The 22,943-nt window shown below is 35.1% G+C and overlaps 1 protein-coding gene across 3 annotated transcripts in view; it reads left to right on the top strand.

Moving 5' to 3' along the window:
• Positions 1-22,943, top strand: part of Gapvd1 (GTPase activating protein and VPS9 domains 1) — a 475,307-nt gene that overhangs the window by 194,362 nt on the left and 258,002 nt on the right. For all 3 annotated transcript variants that reach the window (XM_090406248.1, XM_090406249.1, XM_090406247.1), the window contains 2 exons: positions 1,139-1,251; positions 18,653-18,875. In XM_090406248.1, the coding sequence (XP_090262374.1) occupies positions 1,139-1,251; positions 18,653-18,875 (336 nt within the window). The remainder of the gene's footprint in view (positions 1-1,138; positions 1,252-18,652; positions 18,876-22,943) is intronic.

Genomic DNA, 22,943 nt, shown 5'->3' with positions numbered 1-22,943 from the left:
GGACAAAACATGCTTGGACTTGTTGACAACTGTTTTTTCAATGTGGAAAAAAAAAAAAAAAAAAAATATATATAATATATATATATATATATATATATATAATTTATTAATTATTTTATTTTATTTTATTTTTTTGAGGTATAGTATATATCTACTCTATACTAAAATGATAAGCTGAAATTGGAAACTGATGTGATGTCGGCTTGAAATGGATGTAGGCTGTGACGTTTTTTGTAACGTTTTTGTGTAATGTTTTGAAACTCGGGCTACCCTGAGTGTCAATTCTTCAAAATTCGAGTCATCGGAATTCAAGGAGAACCGGCCTACCAGTCCAGAACACGGGGGGTTGGGTGCCAGGGGGGGGGGCAGAGCTCCCTAGTGTGTGTGTGTGTGTGTGTGTGTGTGTGTGTGTGTGTGTGTGTGTGTATATATATATGTATGTATACATAGACAAGTAAGAGCTTATAAGGCATTAAGCTGGAATAAGATGGCAATAATTATTTTAATTAAAAACATAATATTTCATCCTAATTACATAGGATTTCTTCAGGTGTAAACATGAAAACTAGTAGACAAACAGTAAAGATTAATTAAGGTGACAGTCACAATGTAGTTATACAAGAGACCTATGTTTATAAAATATTTCTAATTGTGCATTGCAGTGTTTAACACATTGTAGGTGTGTGTGTGTGTGTGTGTGTGTGTGTGTGTGTGTGTATATATATATACACACACACACATACATAAACATTCAGAGCCTCTACAATTTCAGGTAGTCAACTCTTGATCATATGGCACTTAGTTAAATGGCTGAACTGGAAGTGAGGTACAGTAGTTAAACAGAATATTTTTAACTATTGTCCAGGTTAGTCTATCCTAGGGCCATATTAATTTGCTTGGTAACTGTATGGTAATCACAAGATTACTCTTTTCTGAATTATACCAATCTTTTTGAACTTTTGGGTCAATCTTAATATTTGCTTTAATTGTCAATTAATGTAAGGAATACTGTGACAGACATCTTTAGCCAGGAATTCATTGCACCTATATATATTAACATCAGATACACAAAGAGAGAGAGAGAGGAGAGTTTATATATAAAGATAATTAGAATTTTGTTATCAATATTTTCTTTTAGGAGATGAAACCAAGTCAATGGTGAGTGATACATGGAGTACTGATGTATTGGCTAGTGACTCAGAAACAGTGGAGCAGTCAGATGTTTCTTCTCAGATGATTTTGGATGCTCAAGTAAGTGTTATGTTCATATTTTAAATTTAATATTTTGCATTAATGTTTAGGTCAATAGCTTGCAGTGTTAATGTCATTCTTTAAAACGTCAGCAAGTTAGGTTTATTTTGACTATATTACTTATATGGACTATTCAAAAATAATTACAGAACCTTCTTCATATATGTTAAATCTTTAATGTATTTAATCATCTGTTTGAGAATAAAGGAATGCAAAGTATTTCCATTACCTCAAGGGCTCACTTTAGTGAGTACAGGCATGGCAAGCCCGAGGTACCTGATGCTGGACCATGCCTTATTTCACATAATGTACATCTGTTATATTATCTGTAGACTGGTCCCTCCCCTTTTTCTTTTCTCTCCTTCTTGCCCCCCCCCCCCCAATGCTATTAGAGAGTTCGAGGGCGAGGGATGAATCTTTCCTATTTTGCTATTTCATCTCTTCTTATGTGGAAAGGGCTTCTGCAACTCTACCACTTTCTTCTTGCAGTGACTTCACTCCAAATCCAAATTGTTAATATGGTTGTGCCTTATAATGTATCTCATGCTGCATCAGTTGTGGCGCAGAATAATCAGAGCCGGGTTTAGGCAGAGGGTCCTGTTCGAGAAGTATATTACAGTCTCCATCAAAAATTAGTGATATTGTGTGATAAGAAGTCATCTCTTCTTCTGTGGAAAGGGCTTCTGCAACCCTACCACTTTCTTCTTGCAGTGACTTCACTCCAAATCCAAATTGTTAATATGGTTGTGCCTTATAATGTATCTCATGCTGCATCAGTTGTGGTGCAGAATAATCAGAGCCGGATTTAGGCAGAGGGTCCTGTTCAAGAAGTATATTACAGTCTCCATCAAAAATCAGTGATATTGTAAATGAGCAACACAGAAGGTATAAAATTAATCTTAGAAGGGAATTTTAAATTGGCACATGGAATGTTCGGAGACTACAGATGGGTACTTCTGAGATTGTCTGCAAAGAGATGGATAGGTATGAAATTGACATCCTGGGAATTACAGAGACCAGATGGAATGGAGAAGGTCACTTCAAAAGACAGGATGGTAAGCTAGTTATTTACTCAAGTGGTGAATCAAAACATCATGGGGTAGCTGTGATACTGAAGACAGCTCATGCAAGAAGCCTTCTTGGTTATAACCCCATTAATGATAGGATACTTTCTATTAGACTTAAGGCTCAGCCTACCAATGTATCAATCGTGATAGTTTATTCACCCCCCCCCCCCCCATGGATAGGCCTGAAGAGTGAAGAATTCTATGAAAACTTACAAACCGTTTTGGACTGCCTACCAAGGAGACACATACTTCTTTACATCTTAGGGGACTTAAATGCAAAAGTGGAAAGAGTATGAGAGTTAGGCCGGAGTGTGGCAAGTTTGGTCTAGATGAATGCAACATCTGTGGTGAAAGACTGTTGGAATTTGCCCATGCTAACAAATTAGTTATTACCAATACCTGCTTCAAGAAACACCCATGACAGATTTTTACTTGGATATCTAACATTGATGAGTCAAGGCATCAGATTGATTACACCCTGGCTCTTCTGCGGTGGAAGACAAGCATCTCTGATGTGCACACTTGTCCTGGAGCAGATTGTAGTACAGACCATCAGCTAGTAAGAGCCAGAGTAAGCAACTAAGACTCCAAAAGCTTCCAAGTCAGGTACATTTCACTAGATTGGATGTTAGAGTAATTCCTAGTGGATTCACAGAAGAAACATCAACTTAGTTGGATGATTTTCTGGAGACCAATGAGGAGAACTCACCAGAAATGCTTTGGGAAGGAGTCAAGGTTATAATACAGGATACAGCCAAGAAGTATCTCGGTCCAATAAGAAGACCAAGAGACCCATGGATATCAGATTCAACATGGGAGCTAATCAAAACTAGGCAGTTGGAAAAACAAAGAGACACAAGGACTAAAGAATATAAGAGATTACATAGAGAAGTCAGAAGAGCCATCAAGCAGGACAAGGAAAAGTTCTATACTAATAAATGTGAAGAGATAGAGTTCCAAATGAGGAGGCTCAGTTATAAAAGGATGTTTTATTTAGTTCATTACTTAAAACAAAAGTTTAAGCCCAAATTGAATGTCATCAAAGACAGGAATGGAGCATTACTAACAGAAGAACTGGAAATCAAAAACAGATGGAAAGAATACTGTGAGGAACTGTATAGTAGAGTGGATAAAGAAAATGTGGAGGAGCCCTCTCAGCAGGAAAATTTTTGATTTGGAACCTCCTCCACTTAGGCATGAGGTTGAAAGAGCAGTTAAGCAGCTTAACAGCAATAAGGCACTAGGTGCAGATGAAATCCCAGCAGAGTTAATTAAATCCACAGAGGATGGAGGTATAAGAGTGTTTCATAGATTAATTACAAGAATATGGGAGTCAAGATCATGGCCTAGAGACTGGAAGAAGTCTGTTTTCATACTACTACATAAGAAAGGAGATATGAAAGCGTGCAAGAACTATAGAACTATTAGTTTAATATCTCATGCAAGCAAAATTTTATTGAAGATCATGCTAAATAGGATTGAGGCCAAAGTTGAGGCAGAAATGCCTGGGGAACAAGCAGGTTTTAAGAAAGGTAAGGGCACCAGAGATCAGATCGCCTTAGACAGATCATAGAAAAATATAAAGAATTTAGACTCCCACTGGTAATGTGTTTCTTAGACTACTCTAAAGCTTTTGACTGTGTTCAGCATGTGAAACTATGGGAAGTAATGAAAAGAATGGGTTTTCCTCAACACACTATCAGGTTGCTAGCCAACTTGTACAGGAAGTAAGAAGCCACAGTAAGAACAGGTGTTGGATTGACTGATTGGCTTCAGGTTGGAAAAGGAGTAAGGCAAGAATGTTTACTTTCTCCTCAGTTGTTTAGTATAGGTACGGAGGACATCATGCGTGAAGCATTGGATAAGCTCAAGACAGGAATTAGAATAGGAGGTAAATTGATCAGTAATCTGAGGTATGCTGATGATACAATATTCCTTTGTAATGACATGGAAGAACAAGGAAAAATTCTTGACAAAGTTAACAAGATCAGTAATAACAGAGGACTTCAACTCAATCCTAGCAAGACAAAGATTATGGTTCTCAAAGAAAATACAAACAGGGAAGCTCTTGAGAAACAAGTGTACCTTAATGGAGAAAGAATTGAGGAAGTCAGCAAATTTGAGTACCTGGGATCCATTATTAATGTGAAGAATTATTGTTCAGAAAACATCAGAAGAAGGTTAGGAATGGCTAAAGCAACAGTCAGAGACTTGTCTAAAATCTGGAAGAATGGATCTATCTCCATGGGAATAAAGTTGAGGATTTTGGATGCAGTTGTTTTTCCAACAACGTCTTATGGATGTCAGACTTGAAACCTAAAGAAGTCAAATAAGAAAAGGATATCTGCTTTTGAGATGTGGTACTACAGAAGGCTGTTGAGGATATCATATACTGAAAGGCATGCAAATGAATGGGTGTTAAAAATGATCAGTAGAACTTTAAGGCTCCTTAAGGATATTGACAAAAGAAAGGTAAAATATTTTGGACACATTGAAAGGATGGAAGGAGGACTTCTCAGAACAGTAATAGAAGGTAAAGTTCCTGGAAAAAGAGGAAGGGGTAGACCATCAATAAGATGGATGGATGGTGTATGTGTGTGTGTGTGTGTGTAGCGACTAATCTTCAGAGAATTGAAGTCTCCAGAAAAGCAAACAGGAATGGCCTGTGAAACACATCACTGAGCATCGGAGTGACCATACGACATCTGTGGATGCCCAGTGAACATATAGATAGATAGAAGTATTTCCATAGTTAATTTATTATTATTATTATGTGACACCTCCAGTGAGTCACAAAGACTCATGGAGGGAGAGTGTGCCAACAGCATCGAACGAGTGAACTCCTTCCAACTACTAACTACGCTCAAACTTAACTTTTTTTCGTGAGCCATTAGTAACAGAGGCTCTACCAATTCACCAACTTTTAATTTATAGTAAAAAAAAAAAGTGACATTACTTCTTTCCTTTTCTATATCCACTCTCCTACTGTCATTTTAAATAATCTACAATTAAGTCAGTGAAGACAAAACTGTGTTGAATACATAAAAAGTATTCAACACAGTTGTATAAACTGTGTTGAATTATAATTAATTATACAGATATTTTCATAGAATCACCAGGAGTCGAAAACGACTCGATAGAACATAACACACACATGAGATAGCCAAATAAACAATATTATTAGGATCTGATGTAGGTGTGTGTAAATATATTACCCCTGCCTCCAAATTTTTGGCATGGGCATTCTTTCAAGGTTTGTATAATGAAGGACATCAGCACTTTCTTTGAAAAGACATTCAGATTAGCTGGAGCATATACGCAGTAATTTAGTGTCATTCCAGAGGATGCTGTAGCTAGTATTGATAATTCCATGTTTAGCAAGGCCATATTTGTGATGTGTTTTAAATTCATTATAGGATTGGTGTTCAGAAGTTTGTTTTGTGATGGTCTTATCTTACCATAGTTAGACAGCTTTCAATTACATGCTTACTAAATAGCTTAAGGAAATTACAACATACAATAGAATATACATTAAAATACATTTTAATACACCTCCAATATTTTGACGTCACGTTGCCATTTTCATGGGAACTTAGAAACAAGACACGTGCACGCAAGCACAATACACAGTAAATGAAAACGAAGCAGGAATCTATTCTTTCTCCTAAAAGTCCTGATGGTGCCCCCAGCGGACAATGTAGTATTCTTGGCCATTTGGGCTGAAGGTCTTCTGACGTAGGTTTTCCAAATTTGGGGCAGTCTCATGCAACCAAATTTGTTGAGGTTTGGATTGTTTCTTAGGGCTGATGCTGATTCCATGAATAGCCTGAAACCAAGAACCCCCCCCCCCCCACTTTCACAACAAGGATTACTCTAAATCCAATCACTATTTCCTATATCCGATCGATGCACCTCGGGAAAAAATTACAAAAATCCTAAAAAAACATGACTTGACTTCTTGTTACAGACCATATAGAAAATTGGCATCCCTTATCTGCTCCACTAAAGACCAACCTCCTCCCCTAGACCTATCTGGTGTATACCAGGTCCCTTGCAGCTGTAAGCTGTCCTACTTTGGCCAAACAGGCAGGACAGCTAATATCAGAATTTCAGAACACAAAGACTACATCCGGTTTCACCAATATAGCTGCTCTGGTCTTGCAGACCATGCTCTGGATACCTGCCATAGAATACGGTGGAAGAAAGCTATGATAATACACCGTAGTAAATTCAAATACGAAAGGTTATTCATGGAATCAGCCTCAGACCTAAGAAACAATCCAAACCTCAACAAATTTGGTTGCATGAGACACCCCCCCCCCCCCCCCAAAAAAAAAAAAAAAAAATTTGGGAAACCTACATCAAAAGACCTTCAGCCCAAACGGCCAAGAATACCTACATTGCCTGCTAGGGGGCACCATCAGGACTTTTAGGAGAAAGAATAGCTTCCTGCTTCGTTCCTCATTTACTGTGTATTGTGCTTGTGTGCACGTGTCTTGTTTCTAAGTTCCTGTGAAAATGGCAACGTAACGTTGCCGAAATATTGGAAGTGTATTAAAATTAATTTTAATATATTCTATTGTACGTTGTAATTTCCTTATGCTATTTAGTAAGCATGTATTACCAACGTCTAAGCCTTTCCACGAGAATTTCAATTACATGAAACTGAAACTTTAGCCTAATTTGTGTTTGGGAAATGGTAATAGTTCTTCTCTGGATTTGAGATAGTTGTAACAAATCTTTACAAACTGTTAGATAATGTATTATAAAGAATTATTACATGAGAGGCCTAAGGCAGTTTGTAGTGAAGGAGCTACCTTCATTCCATAAAAAATTATTTGAAAAAAAAAAAAGAAAAAAAAAACTGCCAACCCAATTGCAAAAGACTAAACACAGACTATGTGGTGGTAGCTTTGCAAGGAGGCCTCAATGACAAACCCGACTGAATGCTTCAATAGGCTTTGTACAAGGCCTCATTCAGAAATTGTAGACGACTATGCTCAGATTTGAATAATTTTCAAGTGTATGTAGATATTCTGAAAAGATCTAGAGCAGGGATGGAGCCTCTTTGCATATTTTGTCAATTATGCATCTTCATTGTTAACAAATTATACATTCTCAGATGGCATGTATTTAATAAATTATATTTAAAAAAAATAATTATTTTTAAAGCACAGTAATAAACATCATCTGCTATTATTGATCTATCCATTGTTCTGTGGTTGATGTCTCATCCTTATCCATTGTTCAATGATAAGCATACTATCATAGTATATTAATTTTTCACTAGAGACCACTACAAGCACTCAGTACGTCATCTTGATATGAAAAAAAAAAAAAAAAAAGGCTTAATTTTTCATGTGTTGCTGTATTGTCACTTTATAACAAGCTGAATGAGTAGAAGTTTTTGTTTAATTCATTTATTAGTTTTTTTTAAAAAAATTCTTTGATATTCAGTTAATACTTCAAGAGCTCCATTCTTGAATTATTAATTTTTTTGTAAATAAATAAAAGACTTTTGAGAGTTTTCATAGATTTTTAATGTTGTGATTTCGATATTCATACTGTATGCATATGACCTCTTAGATGATGCACAAGGTTTTTCCTGGAAATGAAATGAATAGAGTAATTGAGATGCTGGATTGACTGGGAACAAGGAACACGTAATATTTGGATATCAGGAGGTTGTTGAGAAGGATAAAAGATAATAGTGTGAAAGGAAAGGTAGTCAGTGTGTTGACCATGTATAACAGTAGTGATGAAATGAGGTGGAGAGCGAAGATTGTGAATAATATGTTACCGGAAATGTGTGAGAGAAAGGAGTGCAGTTTTGTTAATGTGTGGAATGAGTTTGAATGATGAATTGAACTGTATAAGAGTGATGGACTGCATTTGAATGTTTTTGGTGTGAATCATTTGGAAAGACTGCTGCTGGAAGGTAGAGAAATGAGTGCAGAGGATGAATCTGATCAAGTAAGAAGTGACAAGAAAGAGCAGGAGCGTAAGTTCAAAAAGAGCATTAATTGAGAAATTGAAGTGATAGTTATGAATGAAGAAGTGGGTAGCATGAGTATAGAGAATGAGAGAACAAGCGTGCAAGACAAATAAGGAAACAGGGAGGCTCAGGGTGAACAGGGGAACAGAGGGTGAGAAAAGTTGATGCTCCAAGAGGATGTGAATGCATGTGTAGACAAAAAGGGAAAGGGATGACCTGGGATCAATGAGAAATAGGTGGATTTGAAGAAGGTTCTAAGATGAATAAGGAGAAAAAGAAATGTCTCAAGTTAAGTATGGAGAAGTCACATCTATTAAGTAGCATAAGTGAAACATGTGATAGATCCAGGAATGAATTGTTATGTTTGTATACAAATGCTAGAAGTGTGAGAAACAAGGTAAATGAAATGGTTGCATTAATTGAGTCTTTTCACCCAAGAATTGTTGGAATAAGCAAAACATGGTTGGATGAGGATGACATCCTGACAGGAAAAGAGATTGAAGGGTATGATATGTTTTGTGAAGATAGAAAGAGTATAAAGGGAGGGAGTGCTATTGATAATAAAGAAAGAGTTAATGTCCATACAAGGTAGAGATGCAAGAGGGAAATAGTGCCAGTGGTTTTGAGACAGTATGGTGTGAGATACAGGTGAATAGAATGAAATACTTAGTTGGATGTTGTTGTAGACCTAGTAATGTGGATGGTAGCGACTATGAAATATATAATTTAATTAATCAAGCAAATAAGAAATGGGTGATCATTATGGGGGATTTTAATTATGGCAATATAAACAGGGATGATGAGATAACAACTGGAAGTAAAGAAAATTAGTTTCTTGAGTGTTTGAGGGACAACTACCTCAGGCAGTATGTCACACATGAGGATTGAGGATGTTAGATTGGATCATCTCATCAGAGGATGTTATTATAAATGAGGTGTCAAATCACCCTCCAGTTGATGAGAGTGACCATGAAGTGATTACCTGGGTGGTTGCCAGCAGTATGAGGACCTCTGTGAGGAAAGGGTATATGTGGGCCTACTAGTCTGGTGATTATGAGAAGCTCAGGAGATTACATATTGCAGCTATAGCATGGAATGAGGAGTTGGGTGGAAAGGAGATAAATGCTGCTTGGGTGATATTTAAGAACTATCTAACAGAAGTAATGTCTAAATGTATTCCAATGGTCAGAAGGTTAAATAAGGTAGATGTGAAATGGTTGAATAAAGAGATTAAGCATGCAATACAGAGGAAAAATGCATTATTGAGGAATACAAAGAACATGCAAGGAGGGTGACTCGGTTGATAAGAGTAGTAAAAGTTTTGTATGAGCAGCAGTTAGCTAATTAAGCCAGGAAAAAAAAAATCCTATGGAATTTTTTCAATATATAGCTAGCAAAAAAAAAAAAAAAGATTATGGAAGGATGACATTGATTGGAGAAAATAGTATAAGTGTTGCAGAGGATATAGTTGAGATATTTAATGAGCAGTTTATAAAAGCCTTTCATTCATGTGAATGTGACATCATGGAGAGTTTGAGAGCAGTGGATGATGAGGAGAAGACTGACTGTAAGTGACCAAGAGGTATATGGAGAATTGAGCAAACTTAATGTTAATAAGGCTGTGGGATTTCATAATATATTGCCATGTATTTTGAAAGAATGTGCCAGGGTGTTGACATTTGCCTTGACATATTTGTTTAATATGTGTCTTGCACTCTAGCACAGTAGTTGTTTCTATACTTTTGGAAGGTATGTTCTGATCACTGTGTAAGCATGAAGGAAAGGATAGTATACTTAGACTTTACAAAGGCTTTTGATAGATTACCACATAAGTTGATAGTCAAACTAGAGCAGATAGGGTTGGATATTAGACTAGTGCATTGGATTGAAAATTGGCTATCTGATAGATATCAGCAAGTTATGTATGGGGGAGCAATATCCTGGAAGAGGAAAGTCACTAGTGATGTACCTCAGGAGTCTGCTTTAGGGCTAATCCTGTTTAACCTGTATGTTAATGATATTGGAGAAGATTCGCATGGGGATATTCAGTTGTTTGTAGATGATGCAAAGTTGGGATGAATTATGAGTAGAGCAGATGTTGTGGCCTTACAAGAAGACTTGAATAGATTGAGTGAATGGACACAGGGGGTTGGGATGCCAGTTCAATGTTGCAAAATGTAAAGTTTTGAAATTTGGGAAACAAAGATGGAATGTAGAATTTATGCTTGGTGGAGATATATTGTTGGAAGTGGAGGAAATAAGAGATCTTGAGGTGATGATGGATAAGGATCTAAAATTTAGAGGACACACTGCCAAATTGTGAGGACAACACAGTGAATTTTGAGAATGATGTGGAGGATACTGACTTGTAGGAGTAAGGAGATTCTTGTTCCATTGTGTAAGGCTCTGATTAGGCCACACATAGACTGCTATGCACAGATTTGGTCACCTGGTTTTCAACAGGATGAAGAGATGTTGGAAGAGGGTCCAGAGGGAACTAAGGTAGTTTCTGATCTCGGGCATGTTGAATATGAGGAAAGGGTGGGAAGATGCAATTTACAGAGTCTAGTGGATAGGAGGAAGAGGAGTGATATGATTGAGACATGCAAGTTGGTACAGGGTTGTTATAGGATCAATGGTGAAAAGGTTTTTCATAAAATGGTGGGAGATCAGGGTGGGACAAGAGGTCATTCCTGGAAGCTGTATAAGGAGGGTGTGAACAAGTGAGTGAGAAGCATGTTTTTTGCATGCACTTGTGAATGATTGGAATGTCTTGACTGAGAGTGTGGTATCTGCAGAGAATTTGAATGTGTTTAAGGTGTGATATGGTATGATGAGCTGTGTGTATATGACAAAGAGACCTCCTAGATGAGTCTTTGACTTCATGGGATCTTATGGTTATTTTTTTTTTATTTTTTATTATTTTTTTATTGTTCTTTCAAATATTTACATATGTACAAAGATCTTCTATTCAGTATATTATTTTACAAGATTCAGCTCTTTGTGCTACATATAATGAGATTTAAATAGTAATGATGATAACAGTTTTTTTTTAATTTTATTTTTTATGACAATCATAATAATAATTTACAATTATATTGTTAAGAGTTACATAAGTTGTATAATATTACATGTTGTAGTTTAATATTTTTTTTATTTTCAAGTTTGAAAAGGTGTGATTATACAACAGTATTTACACATGCAATCTAAATATTATATCCTTATTCTCACAAACATACAGTGTGAACTCATGATTTACATTTAAAAGGATTTTTTTTTTTTTTTTACATTTCATACATTTGTTACAGTTATTATATACATTACTTACATTTGTTTACATCTGATATTTACATTACGTACATTGGTTTACATATAGTACATACATTACATACGTGCATTACATGCATTTGGTTACATATGATACATCTTGGATGAAGACTAATTTCTTTGCTTTCATCCTTGAAGCTTATTTGTAAGCTTATCTGAGGATGACACCAGTTGGTTATTATGTATTGTTTTTTTTTTTTTTTTTCTGTGTTGGGAAGCTACGAAATCTATGATTGAGAAATTCACACGCACGCGCGCGCACACACACACACATGCACACAATAACCTGGAATGTATTGATGCGTCGCTGAACTGGAAGCCTGAACGAATATGTTGTTTCATTAAGTTTGTATGGTATTTTGGGTGCGTGTTTCTTGTTCATAGTATGTCCTTAGAGCTCTTTTCAGGCTATTGTAGTTTGTAAGGTTTCTGTATTCAAAAGGTAATTTGTTTATCATGTCTGGGATGTAGAAGTTTCGCGTGGCCTTTCCGTTGTGATTATTGTATTTATATGTGATATAATTAGTAGTCTGAGGTCTTGTTATATGGTATGTATTTCTAACTCTCCTGTAGTTGGCATCGAAATAATGTTTTAGCAAGGCTGCATAGTGACATAAATGTTTTGCTGTCAGTATTTTGTGTTCTGTCATTGCAATGTTTATAAGGTCGTGATTTTCTCTTTGTTCCCAAAAGATCAGTTTTGTCATTTTGTACTGTAGCGACATTAATCTGTTTAATTTGTAGGGTGCACAGAAAGCATACGTTGTTATAGCGTATCTTAGTATATTTTGGCATAGTGCTTTGTATATTAGTGTTTTTAGGCGTATGGGAACTATGTCTTTTAACCTGTAGAGTTTACCACTTATTGTTCGGAGTTTGTTGTGTAGATGATTTATGTGGCTATTCCAGTTCATATCTGCATCGAAGTAAATTCCAAGGTATCATATTGTTTCAACCTGCATGATTGTATTGGTTTTGTTGTTCTGTGTGTTTTTTATGTTGGAAAGTGGATGTTGGATGGTTATATATTTGTAATCAACTGGTCGAGTCAGTGGATTTCTGAATATCATTAATTTTGTCTTTTCTGAGTTTAGGTGTATGGAGTTTTTCGTGAGCCAGTCTATGATCAGATTTATATCATGTTGCATATTTGTTTGGACTATGCTTGCGTTATTATGGATGGATATTATTGCTGTATCGTCTGCGTATTGGAATATCTTACCTTTGAGTGGTAACTGATTAATATCGTGCGTGTAAATGTTGAATAGAGTTGGGGAGAGTACAGCTCCCTGTAGCACTCCACAGGTTACTGGTAGCTCTCTGCTTCGGTTTGACCCAATATGTGTGATATGCTTTCTATTTTGGAGGTAGTTTGTAAACCACCTGTGAAGAGGCCCGTCTATTCCAACATGTCTCAGCTTTTCTAACAAGGTTTGATGTGTAAGTGTATCGAATGCTTTAGTTAGATCTATAAAAACTACCATGGCAATTTTGTTCTTGTCTAAGGCGGTATTAATTACGTCTGTAAAGTCTTCCAAGAGAGATGTTGTTCCCTTATTTTTCTGAAAACCATATTGTGTTTTGGGGATAATATGAAAGATCTCAGTGTATGCTGTGAGTTTCTTCAGTATGATCCACTCCATAATTTGATTGATAATTGGTAATGTTGCTATGGGTCTGTAATTGCTGATTAAATTTCTTTTTCCTTGTTTGTATATGGGTGTGATTATGGCGGTCTTTAGCATACTTGGTATCTGTCCTGTTTTAAATATTTTATTTATTAGTTTTAGTAGGCTAGGACTTAAACTAGTTGCATGTTGCTTTATATTTTAGGCCTTATACCATCAATTCCTGGGCATTTGTTTGGTTTGATTTGATGTATTGCAGAGAGAAGTTCTGCTTCTTTTATGATTGGGAACCATAATGTCTGTTTTGATTGTGGTCCAAGTGGAGGGTCACGTTTTGTGATTGGGTGAATATTTCTGTGCAGTTCTTGGATGGAGTCTGCAAAGTATTGGTTAAAGTCATTTGCTAGTTGTTGAATAGGTTTTGCGTCTTCCACGAAGCTGTGTTTTATGGTTTCAGAGGCAGTATTGTTGGGAACAAAATCTAGCATCTCATTGATCAGATGCCAGGTTTGTTTCATGTTGTTTTGTGCGGAGGTTGGTTTGTCTCTGTAGTAGCTTCTTTTTGCATTTCTGATTTGTGTTGTAAGGCGATTCCTTGTTATCTTATATTCAGTTTTTAAAGCTGTGTTATTTGGATATCACTTTAATTCTTTCCATAAAGCGTCCTTTCTGTGTATTTCTAGGATTAAGTTTTGTGTTATCCAAGAATTTTGTGTTGTTTTTGAACAAATTCGGACTTTCTTTGTAGCTTTCTTATATATTTCCTCCGGTGTGAGTTTAATGTTGTTGTATAAGATATCTGCTGAATCTGATGCCAGGTGTTCCCAGTCTGTTTTTCTTATTTCGTGGTTGACTATTTCTTCGTCTATTATTTCTTCTGTGGGACATTGCATGGATATTGTCTTGGTGTGCAGGTTTAGAGCGGTGAAGTAATGGTCTGCTACTTTGCACTTTATGACTGATGCAGTGTAACTATTTGGTGGTGCTCAGACGTTTATATGATCTAGACAGGAGGCAGTGATAGTATTTCTGAATATTTCTTCTCTAGTACATAATGTTATTGTTGGTATTAGATTATACATGGATAGTGTGTCTAGGTAGTGTAAAGTGTTGTTCTGGTTTTCATTTGCAATGTTTATGTTTATGTCGCCAATTATCATTAGGTGTTCGGTTGAGCATATTTCTTGGCTTGAAAGCCAGCAATTGAGTTCGTGCAAGAATTTTATCATGTTTAGGTTTGGTGGCCTGTAAATAGCATTTAGTATTATGGGATGCTGTGTATTCGTGGTATTAATGATTTCGAGGCAAAGGGTTTCAGCATGCTCAAACTGATAGGCCGTTTCTTTTGCTATTAATTTTTGTTTGATAAATATTAATATTCCACCCCCTCTTTTTGTTTGGCGGCATGATCTATGTTGTTGGAAGCCTGGAATTTGGAAAGAAGTCGCTTCATCATTAGTTATGGATACTTCTGTAAGAATCAATAATATCAGTGTAATTCCTCAGATAAGCCTGTAATAATAACCAATGTTTTCGGATGCTTCTGATGTTAATATGCAAGATTGAGAGACCTCCCGCTTGTACTGTGTTTTGTTTCCATGCATCAAGCGATTAGAAAGTACAATTACTGATGTATTCTGGTGTAATTACATCTATCTGATGGTTCACATTCATTTTTGTTGTGTTGAGATCTTCTTTTTGAATTAAGTTGGAGTCTTTTGTTTCACTCTGGCAACTTGTCTATATCTTCCGAGCTTTTTATTTGTATAGACTTTGAAGTCTGTGACTTTCTCAAGAATATTTTGCCATCTTTGATCCATAAAAATTGATACTTTTTTTCTGTTTTTTCTTTTCTTGCTTGGTACAAAAGATTTTGATTGAAAGGTGTTAAATACTCAGATAGAAAGATTGGCGTATTGTCTTGCAATGCATTTAAATCCTTGGCCACTGTTTTTTTTAGTCTGTTGGCTTTTATGAGATTGTCTCTTGTAGCCTTGCTTGTCAGACGAACTCTGACTGGTGCGGGTCGTGGCGAGCCTTGTTTTCTGTTCTTCCTGGGAAACCGATTTATGGTCTGAATATCATTATGCTGTAGGGGGATGCCAATTGCATGGCCTAACTTTAAAACTACATCTCTGAGATTTTCTGTGGATTCAGTTTCTGGAAGACCGTTTATGACAAAGTCTTCTTTATGTTGTTGTTGGTTTAAAACTTCATATTGTAGTTGTAGTTTCAGGGAATTAAATTCTTGACGGAGTTCCGATGTGTCTTTTATCAATTTGTGCTGCCTGTCAGTTAATGCTGGTTTTAATATCTTTTACTGTTTGTAAGACTTCTTCGACTTTTGAATTATTAAATTGAACAAACTCTTCATATTCGCTGATTTTTTTTGTTATTTCTTTATTCTGTTTATCAAACAGTTCTTGGACAAGATCTACCAAGCTGGCTTTTATATTTTCTTAACCTTTTTCTAGTAATAAATTTACAGAACTCAAATTATAAGACTCACCGGTATTTTGTTGTCTGTTCAGTTCATCGTCCGATTCTGCCTCCGGCGTAATCAGTTGCGTCGTGGGTGGTGGCGTTTCTTTGTTCTCTCTACAGTTTAGGCACTTCCATTCTTCTCGTTTGGCATTGGATTTGCGTTGCCAGGTTGTTTCTGAAAGTCCGAAACATGTAAAGTGAAGATTCCCTATGGCATTTCCTCCAGGTTATATAACATCCGTCAGACGGTAATTCCTTCTGACGCTTGTTGCACTTCATGACTCACCTTTCTTTCTTTGGACAGCTGCAAAGATGGCTTTGCAGTGTACGCGCGGTGTACGCTTCAATTTTTAGCACACTCAGATTTTGGATTCCACTTGGCCGATTTCGATGAATTATATGTCACTGTCTTCAGCATGACAAGTAGTGTTACTTTTAAAGTTAAAGTTAATATAATAATAATAATTTTAGCAAAATTTATTATATATAAAGTGTGCACTTATGAGAAATCTATGAAGTGATATGCAACCTTCCAATGCCTAAAGGTTCTCCCACTCCTTGTCTAGAGAATTATTCATCTGCAGAGTTTGATAGATATCTGGAGTTGGGATAATATAATTTTGACATTTAAATTGGATAGGAGATTTGTGCCAGTTAATTCAGAAGAGATTTGTCATGAAGTGAAAGGAATCTAAAACAAGAGGCCATCCTTATTGAGTGGATTGTATCATCTTAGTGTGTACCAAAACAGTAAACAACTTTATTTTAAGGTTTGGTTTAATGAGCTCTACTTGATATTGAAACATTTCACAGTCTTTTGACTCTAATGGGGTGTAATGATGATAATGATTCATACTCATCTCTGGCTATTTATGACTGGATATTTTGATAGTACTGTATGATTAAGTTTGCATTATTACCATCTTCTGAGATGAGATTTTTATTATTATTATTATTATTATTAAACAAGACCTCATGGAGTCAAAGACTCATCTAGGAGGTCCTTTTATCTCACACACATCTCATCATACCGGGTCTTAAACACATTCAAACTCCTTGCAGACACCACACTCTCAGGCAAGGCATTCCAATCATTCACAACTCTGCACGAAAAAAACCTGCCTCTCACTCCCCTACTCACACCCTCTTTATACAGTTTCCAGGGATGACCTCTGGTTCTCCCCTGATCTCTCACTATTCGCTGTAGAACTTCTCCACCATTGATCCTATAGCAACCCCTTACCAACTTGTAGGTCTCTATCATATCTCCCCTCTTCCTTCTCTCCACTAGTCTCTGCAAATTACATCTTTTCAATCTTTCCTCATACTCGACATTCCAGAGGTCAGAAACTACCTTAGTCAGTCGCCTTTGGACCCTCTCCAACATCTCCCCATCCTTCTGAAAACCAGGTGACCAAATCTGGGCACAATAGTCCATGTGTGGCCTAATCAAAGCCTTATACAATGGAACAAGAATCTCCCTACTTCTACACGTCAGTGTCCTCCTCATCATTCCCAGAAGTCTTTGTGTTGTCTTCACAATTTTGGCGATGTGACCCCTAAATTTTAGATCCTTATCCACTATCACTCCCAGATCTCTTATTTCCTCTACTTCCAACAATATATTCTTACCAAGCATAAATTCTGCATCCCATCTTTGTTTTCCAAATTTTAAAACCTTACATTTTGCAACATTGAACTCACACCCCCATTTGCTTGCCCAATCACTCAATTTATTCAAGTCTTCTTGCAAGGCCACAACATCTTCACTACTCTTTATGGTTCTTCCCAACTTTGCATCATCTGCAAACAACTGAATATCTCCATCCAAATCTTCGCCAATATCATTAATATACAAGTTAAATAGTAATGGCCCTAAAACAGATCCCTGAGGCACTCCACTAGTGACTTTCCTTTTCCTGGATATTGCACCCCCATACACAACTTGTTGATACCTATCAGATAGCCAGTCTCCATAACATCCGTCAGACGGTAATTCCTTCTGACGCTTGTTGCACTTCATGACTCGCCTTTCTTTCTTTGGACAGCTGCAAAGATGGCTTTGCAGTGTACGCGCAGTGTACGCTTCAATTTTTAGCACACTCAGATTTTGGATTCCACTTGGCCGATTTATTTTAAGGTTTGGTTTAATGAGCTCTACTTGATATTGAAACATTTCACAGTCTTTTGACTCTAATGGGGTGTAATGATGATAATGATTCACTTGTATATTATTTTTAATAGAAAGAAAGAGAACAATAAAAGTTCTGGTAACTCCTAGCAGCAGCATTTTTTGAAAACTCTAACACTAGAACATGGATTACTCACATGAACCATATTGGTTGCACCTGTTTGTTATGAATAGCTTTTAGATGATTGCTAGTGTAATGATATGTTATTACATGTGTATAATAGACTTCTAAACATAGGATAAAGTCCTGTTTAAAGTGTTTTGTGAACATATTCTTTCAGTTGATTCCTTGAGAGTCCTCAGCAGTGGGTTTTCTTTTGAATATGGCATGAAGGCAGAAGAGATCCTATCTTTTTTGTGATATTACTACTGTAGGTGAATGGATTTTTTTTTTTTTTTAAGTTATCCATTATCTGAAGAATCTAATGCATTACATAACCAAGAAATACTTTACAAATAGATAAAGTGTCCTTGGCATAAACATAGCCGTAAAGATACTTCATGTGCAAATATACTTGGAGAAAGGATTAAACCAGAACATAATTTCTTAGCAAGTTTAATTTAATAAATATGATATTTAAATTTATTTATTTTTAGGACAATTAAATTTGAGAAGCTAAATTCACTAGTGCTTGTTGCAGTGTTATTAAAGCATTTATGTATTTTATTTTATTTTTGTTGATTAATATTAATATTGCTTTCTTCTCAGGCACCTGGTATATTAGATGCATCAGAAACAGCAAGTCAGAGTGATGCATGGAGTACAGATGTACTTGCTTCAGATACAGAAAGGTTACAAGATTTGGATACAGATGACACAGCAAGTGTTACTAGATCAGATGATACTGCTCGTTCTGAAGCTGACTGTGATACATCTGGTTTAGATGTTTCAAGATGTGAACCAAGGGATATAATTGTAGAAGATTTGTTAGGTCAGAATCTTTTTAGAAATCATTTTAATAATGAACATAAATAGTAGAATAGCAAAAAGTGGCTATGAATTCATTTCTTTTAATTTTTGCTTGTAATTCATTAGAATGGTTATCATTAGAAAAGAAGGAAGAAAGGATAATAAATATCCATTTGTCTTATACCTTAATAGGTGAACAGTGTTTAAAAAAAAAAAAATAGGAACAACTTTGCAAAGAATTTCGGGCACCAAATCTGAGTAAAATCTACCATGTGATAAGTTTCTTATTTTTGACAGACAGGAGCTTCACAGTGCATTTTGAAAAGTGTACCTAATAAATTATCATTTGATCAGAAATTTAAGGAGTCTATGCCATTTGAGACTGCCTGATCAACATTTTGTTCCTAGCGAATCATTTGGATGGATTAATCCATCCAGATGGTTTACTTGATAATGTATTTACCAAATTGCAAAGTGTTAATATTTTAATGTGAAGGGTAAAATAATTAAATTGGTAAGCACACCACAATCATAATTACTCATAAAATTTGATGAGCATAATGTTTTGGAAACACTTTCAAGGCATTAGTAAACAAAAGATTGCTGTTTTTCACAATAAACACTTGTTGAGGTTTAGTGCCCTGTGATTAAATGCAGTTGTGATAAAATTTGGTACTTTTTATGTCTTTTGCAGCATTTATAGTTCAAAGAATTTTTGTTTTTATTTTTGAATAACCACTTGTTCTCTCATTCTTTTTCTTTTTTCACCTGTACTTATAAAATATTTGTTTCAGAACATGGGTGAGGAAATGAATTAAGCAAACTAAATCTGCATTTGCTAGAGATTTATATGCAAATACAGTTCACCCTTGAACAACATGGGGGTTAGGATGTCAGTCCACTGCATTGTTTCAAAAATCTGCATATAACTTTTGACTCCCCAAAAACTTAACTACTAATAGCCTACTGTTGACTGGAAGCCTTACTGATAACATAAACAGTTGATTAACACATATTTTGTATTTATATGTATTATATACTGTATTCTTACAATAAAATAAGCTAGAGAAAAGTGCAATCGATGCTGTTGCTTCACAGTAGCCTAGCCTATGCATTAATGAATGAATCGTTATAATTTTTTTATTTCATTCTAGTTAATTAATTTATCTAATTAACAGTTATTTTATACAGTTATGATTTAATACCACATCTTTAAGTTTGTTTACATTTCTCTCGACTGCGACCATACATGGTCACAGTCGAGAGAAATGTTTTGATAAATTTAAACTTTTTATAATAGATTTGTGTATATTTTATGATAGTAAGTGATAAAAGACTAATATCTACATATATTTTATGCATTAATGAATATCTAATGTTTTCTTAACTTTTTCGATATTTCTAAGCTACACGGTTTGTCTGTGACATTTTTCAAATTGTCGAAATCTTTAAAAAAATTTCCAATATATTTATTTAAAAAAAAAAAAAAAAACGTTCAAGTAGATCCACGCAGTTCAAACCTGTGTTCTCCAATGGTTAACTATTTAGAAAAAATCCAGAATAAAAAGTATGATCCATATATTTCATTACATTCCTTCAAAAGTGCATAAATATATAATCATAAATTTTTCATGGAACACTTTTCAGAATCAAATTTTATTCATGTTGATGGCTTCTGCACTTTGTTTCAAATTTCAAAACAAAGTGCAGAAGCTATTTTCTTGTTATTTTTACCAACTAAACATCAAAAATAATTAGTAATGTTGATATTGCTTTAGTTGTCTGTTATGTAGAAGAACAAATGATATGTGTGTGTTTCTCACACACATATCAGTTATTTCTCATTTTAGTTTTCAATGTTTCTCAAACTGTTTTTGCAAAATTTCCTTATAATTCATTTAAAAATTTATTGTTCATTTGAGAATTTATTTCAGTGAATTATAGGTTTCTGTTTACTTGCTTTTTGATAAATTACTTTTTTCAGTCAGCTGTTTGATGAATTGTTTTACAGTTCATTTTTTATTTGATTGCTTTGCAGTAAATAGCCTTTCACTGAATTGTCATTTGATAATTGCTCTCTCAAAATGTTTTCAGTGAATTTTCTGCATACTACAGCCTACTCTCACTATACTAAACATCATTATAGTTACCCTGCTCATTGTAACAAATTACTGAAAATTCCCAAGCACAGTCCCATAGTATCAATGCTATGCTATGAGAAAATTCTCTCCAGCAAATCTTCCACTATAATTTGCTGTTCCTTGCATTACTCTGCATTTTCTATATTGTGAGTTGATATGGAGTTTTACTGACCTGACATCTCTTCATGAGCTCTTATTCACTTTCAAATTTTAAAATTTCAAAGTGCAAATTTGTATACTTGCTGTGCAAAACAAATGGATATTTATCATCCTTTCAGTAATGTTTATTGCCAGATTATTGCCTTGTAAGTCTCTTTTTTCAATATTTATGATCACATCAGTTGAGTGTTATAAAAATTGCCACTTTCAAGCTTAGATACCACAGTATTCTTTGCTTCTGCATGATCTTTGATCAGAACCAACAGTTTAAAAAAAATTTAACCATAGTGAAGTAATAAAAAGTTAAATTTATGGACTCTTTGAATAGCATTTTTGTCTGCCATTGAAATATAGTCAGGTATCTTTTTGTGCAGTAGATACATTCCACAGAAAAACCACATATAAAAAATCGCACAAAAAAGACCTAACTTACGTTGAAAAATTAGGGGTACATTCCATAATTTTATAAAACCGCATAAAACTGAAGCAATGAATTAAAATAAACCTAAAATCGTATAAAAAAGTTTATAAAAATTCAGGAAAATAAGAATTCCCCAGTTTGTTTTAAAGCTTTATTCATTTAATTTTATTAAAAAAAAAAATTTTTTTTTACATTTTTTCATCAGAATTATCATCGCTATTAAACAATATTCGGCAATGTTTGCGAACTGGTGCAAAATCACTTTCATCACAGAAGAGATAGTCAGCGCATCAGATCTGTATGTTAAAGGAAATGGTTCTTCACAAACAGAATTAGCTTCACCCTCATTCTGTGTTGATTTTTTTCTTCTGACAATGTAATCAGTGACAAAGTAATCGATGATGATTTTACATCATTGATTTATATAGCTCGCGATATCCAAACATACAGTTCTTCAGCTCATGTTGGAATTTAAAGGTTCGTTCAGAATTTGTGTCATTTACAAGAAAATGATTTTCCAATTTATTCCACAGTTCAAGACCTTCTCGAATTATATTTGTGAGGGGGACAGGTTTTTCTTCTGCTTCACTGTCGTTTTTTGGATCTTCGATGATATCTAAAGTTAATCGATATCCAATAATATCATTGTCACTTAAGGCATTATTATTATTATTATTCAGGCCTCCATGGAGTCGAAAGATTCATTGTGGGAGGTCCTTATTAAGAACACAAAATCTGTCAAGACTCATCGAGGGGAGATCCCCCCCCCCCCAGAAACACAAAGTCTATCATACCACTCCTTAAACTCATTCGTCTACATCATTCTGGCTAAATGTATCAAAACCTTCTCCACCAATTTCATGTGCCAAAGAAATGATTTTAGTTGATAATGTAGATGTTTGAATGGGTGCATTGTTTGCAACACATCCAGACCAAGCTGCTTTCCAGCAGGCATTTAAAGTTTGTGGTCTTATTTCAGTGATAGCTGATGCAATATGATTTAATCAGTCCAAAATAGAATTTTTTTTCAAAACATTCAGTTACTGTTAATGATTCATTTTCTAGTTTATCCAATATAAATTGGAAAGTGTGCTTAACGTAATATTTTTTAAAAGTAGCAATTATGGCTTGATCTAATGGCTGAATAATGCTTGTTGTATTGAGTGGAAAAAATACTGCCTGCACATTTGGATGTTCTAAATGTGGATGACTTGAAACAATATACAATGCAACTTGGTGCATTGTCAACAATTAATAAAAGTTTAAAATCGAGAGCTTTTATTTTTTAAGTGTTTCCACTTCTGGTACAAAGAAATTATTGAACCATTTAGTAAATACAGCAGTTGTTAACCAGGCCTTTGTATTAACC

The sequence above is a fragment of the Typopeltis vanoorti genome, chromosome 16 (assembly GCF_054136105.1).
Source record: "Typopeltis vanoorti isolate ZY-2024b chromosome 16, IOZ_Tvanoo_1.0, whole genome shotgun sequence".
NCBI lineage: Eukaryota > Metazoa > Arthropoda > Arachnida > Uropygi > Thelyphonidae > Typopeltis > Typopeltis vanoorti.
Note: the sequence above shows the minus strand (reverse complement) of the source record. Positions and strands in the feature narration are given on the sequence as shown.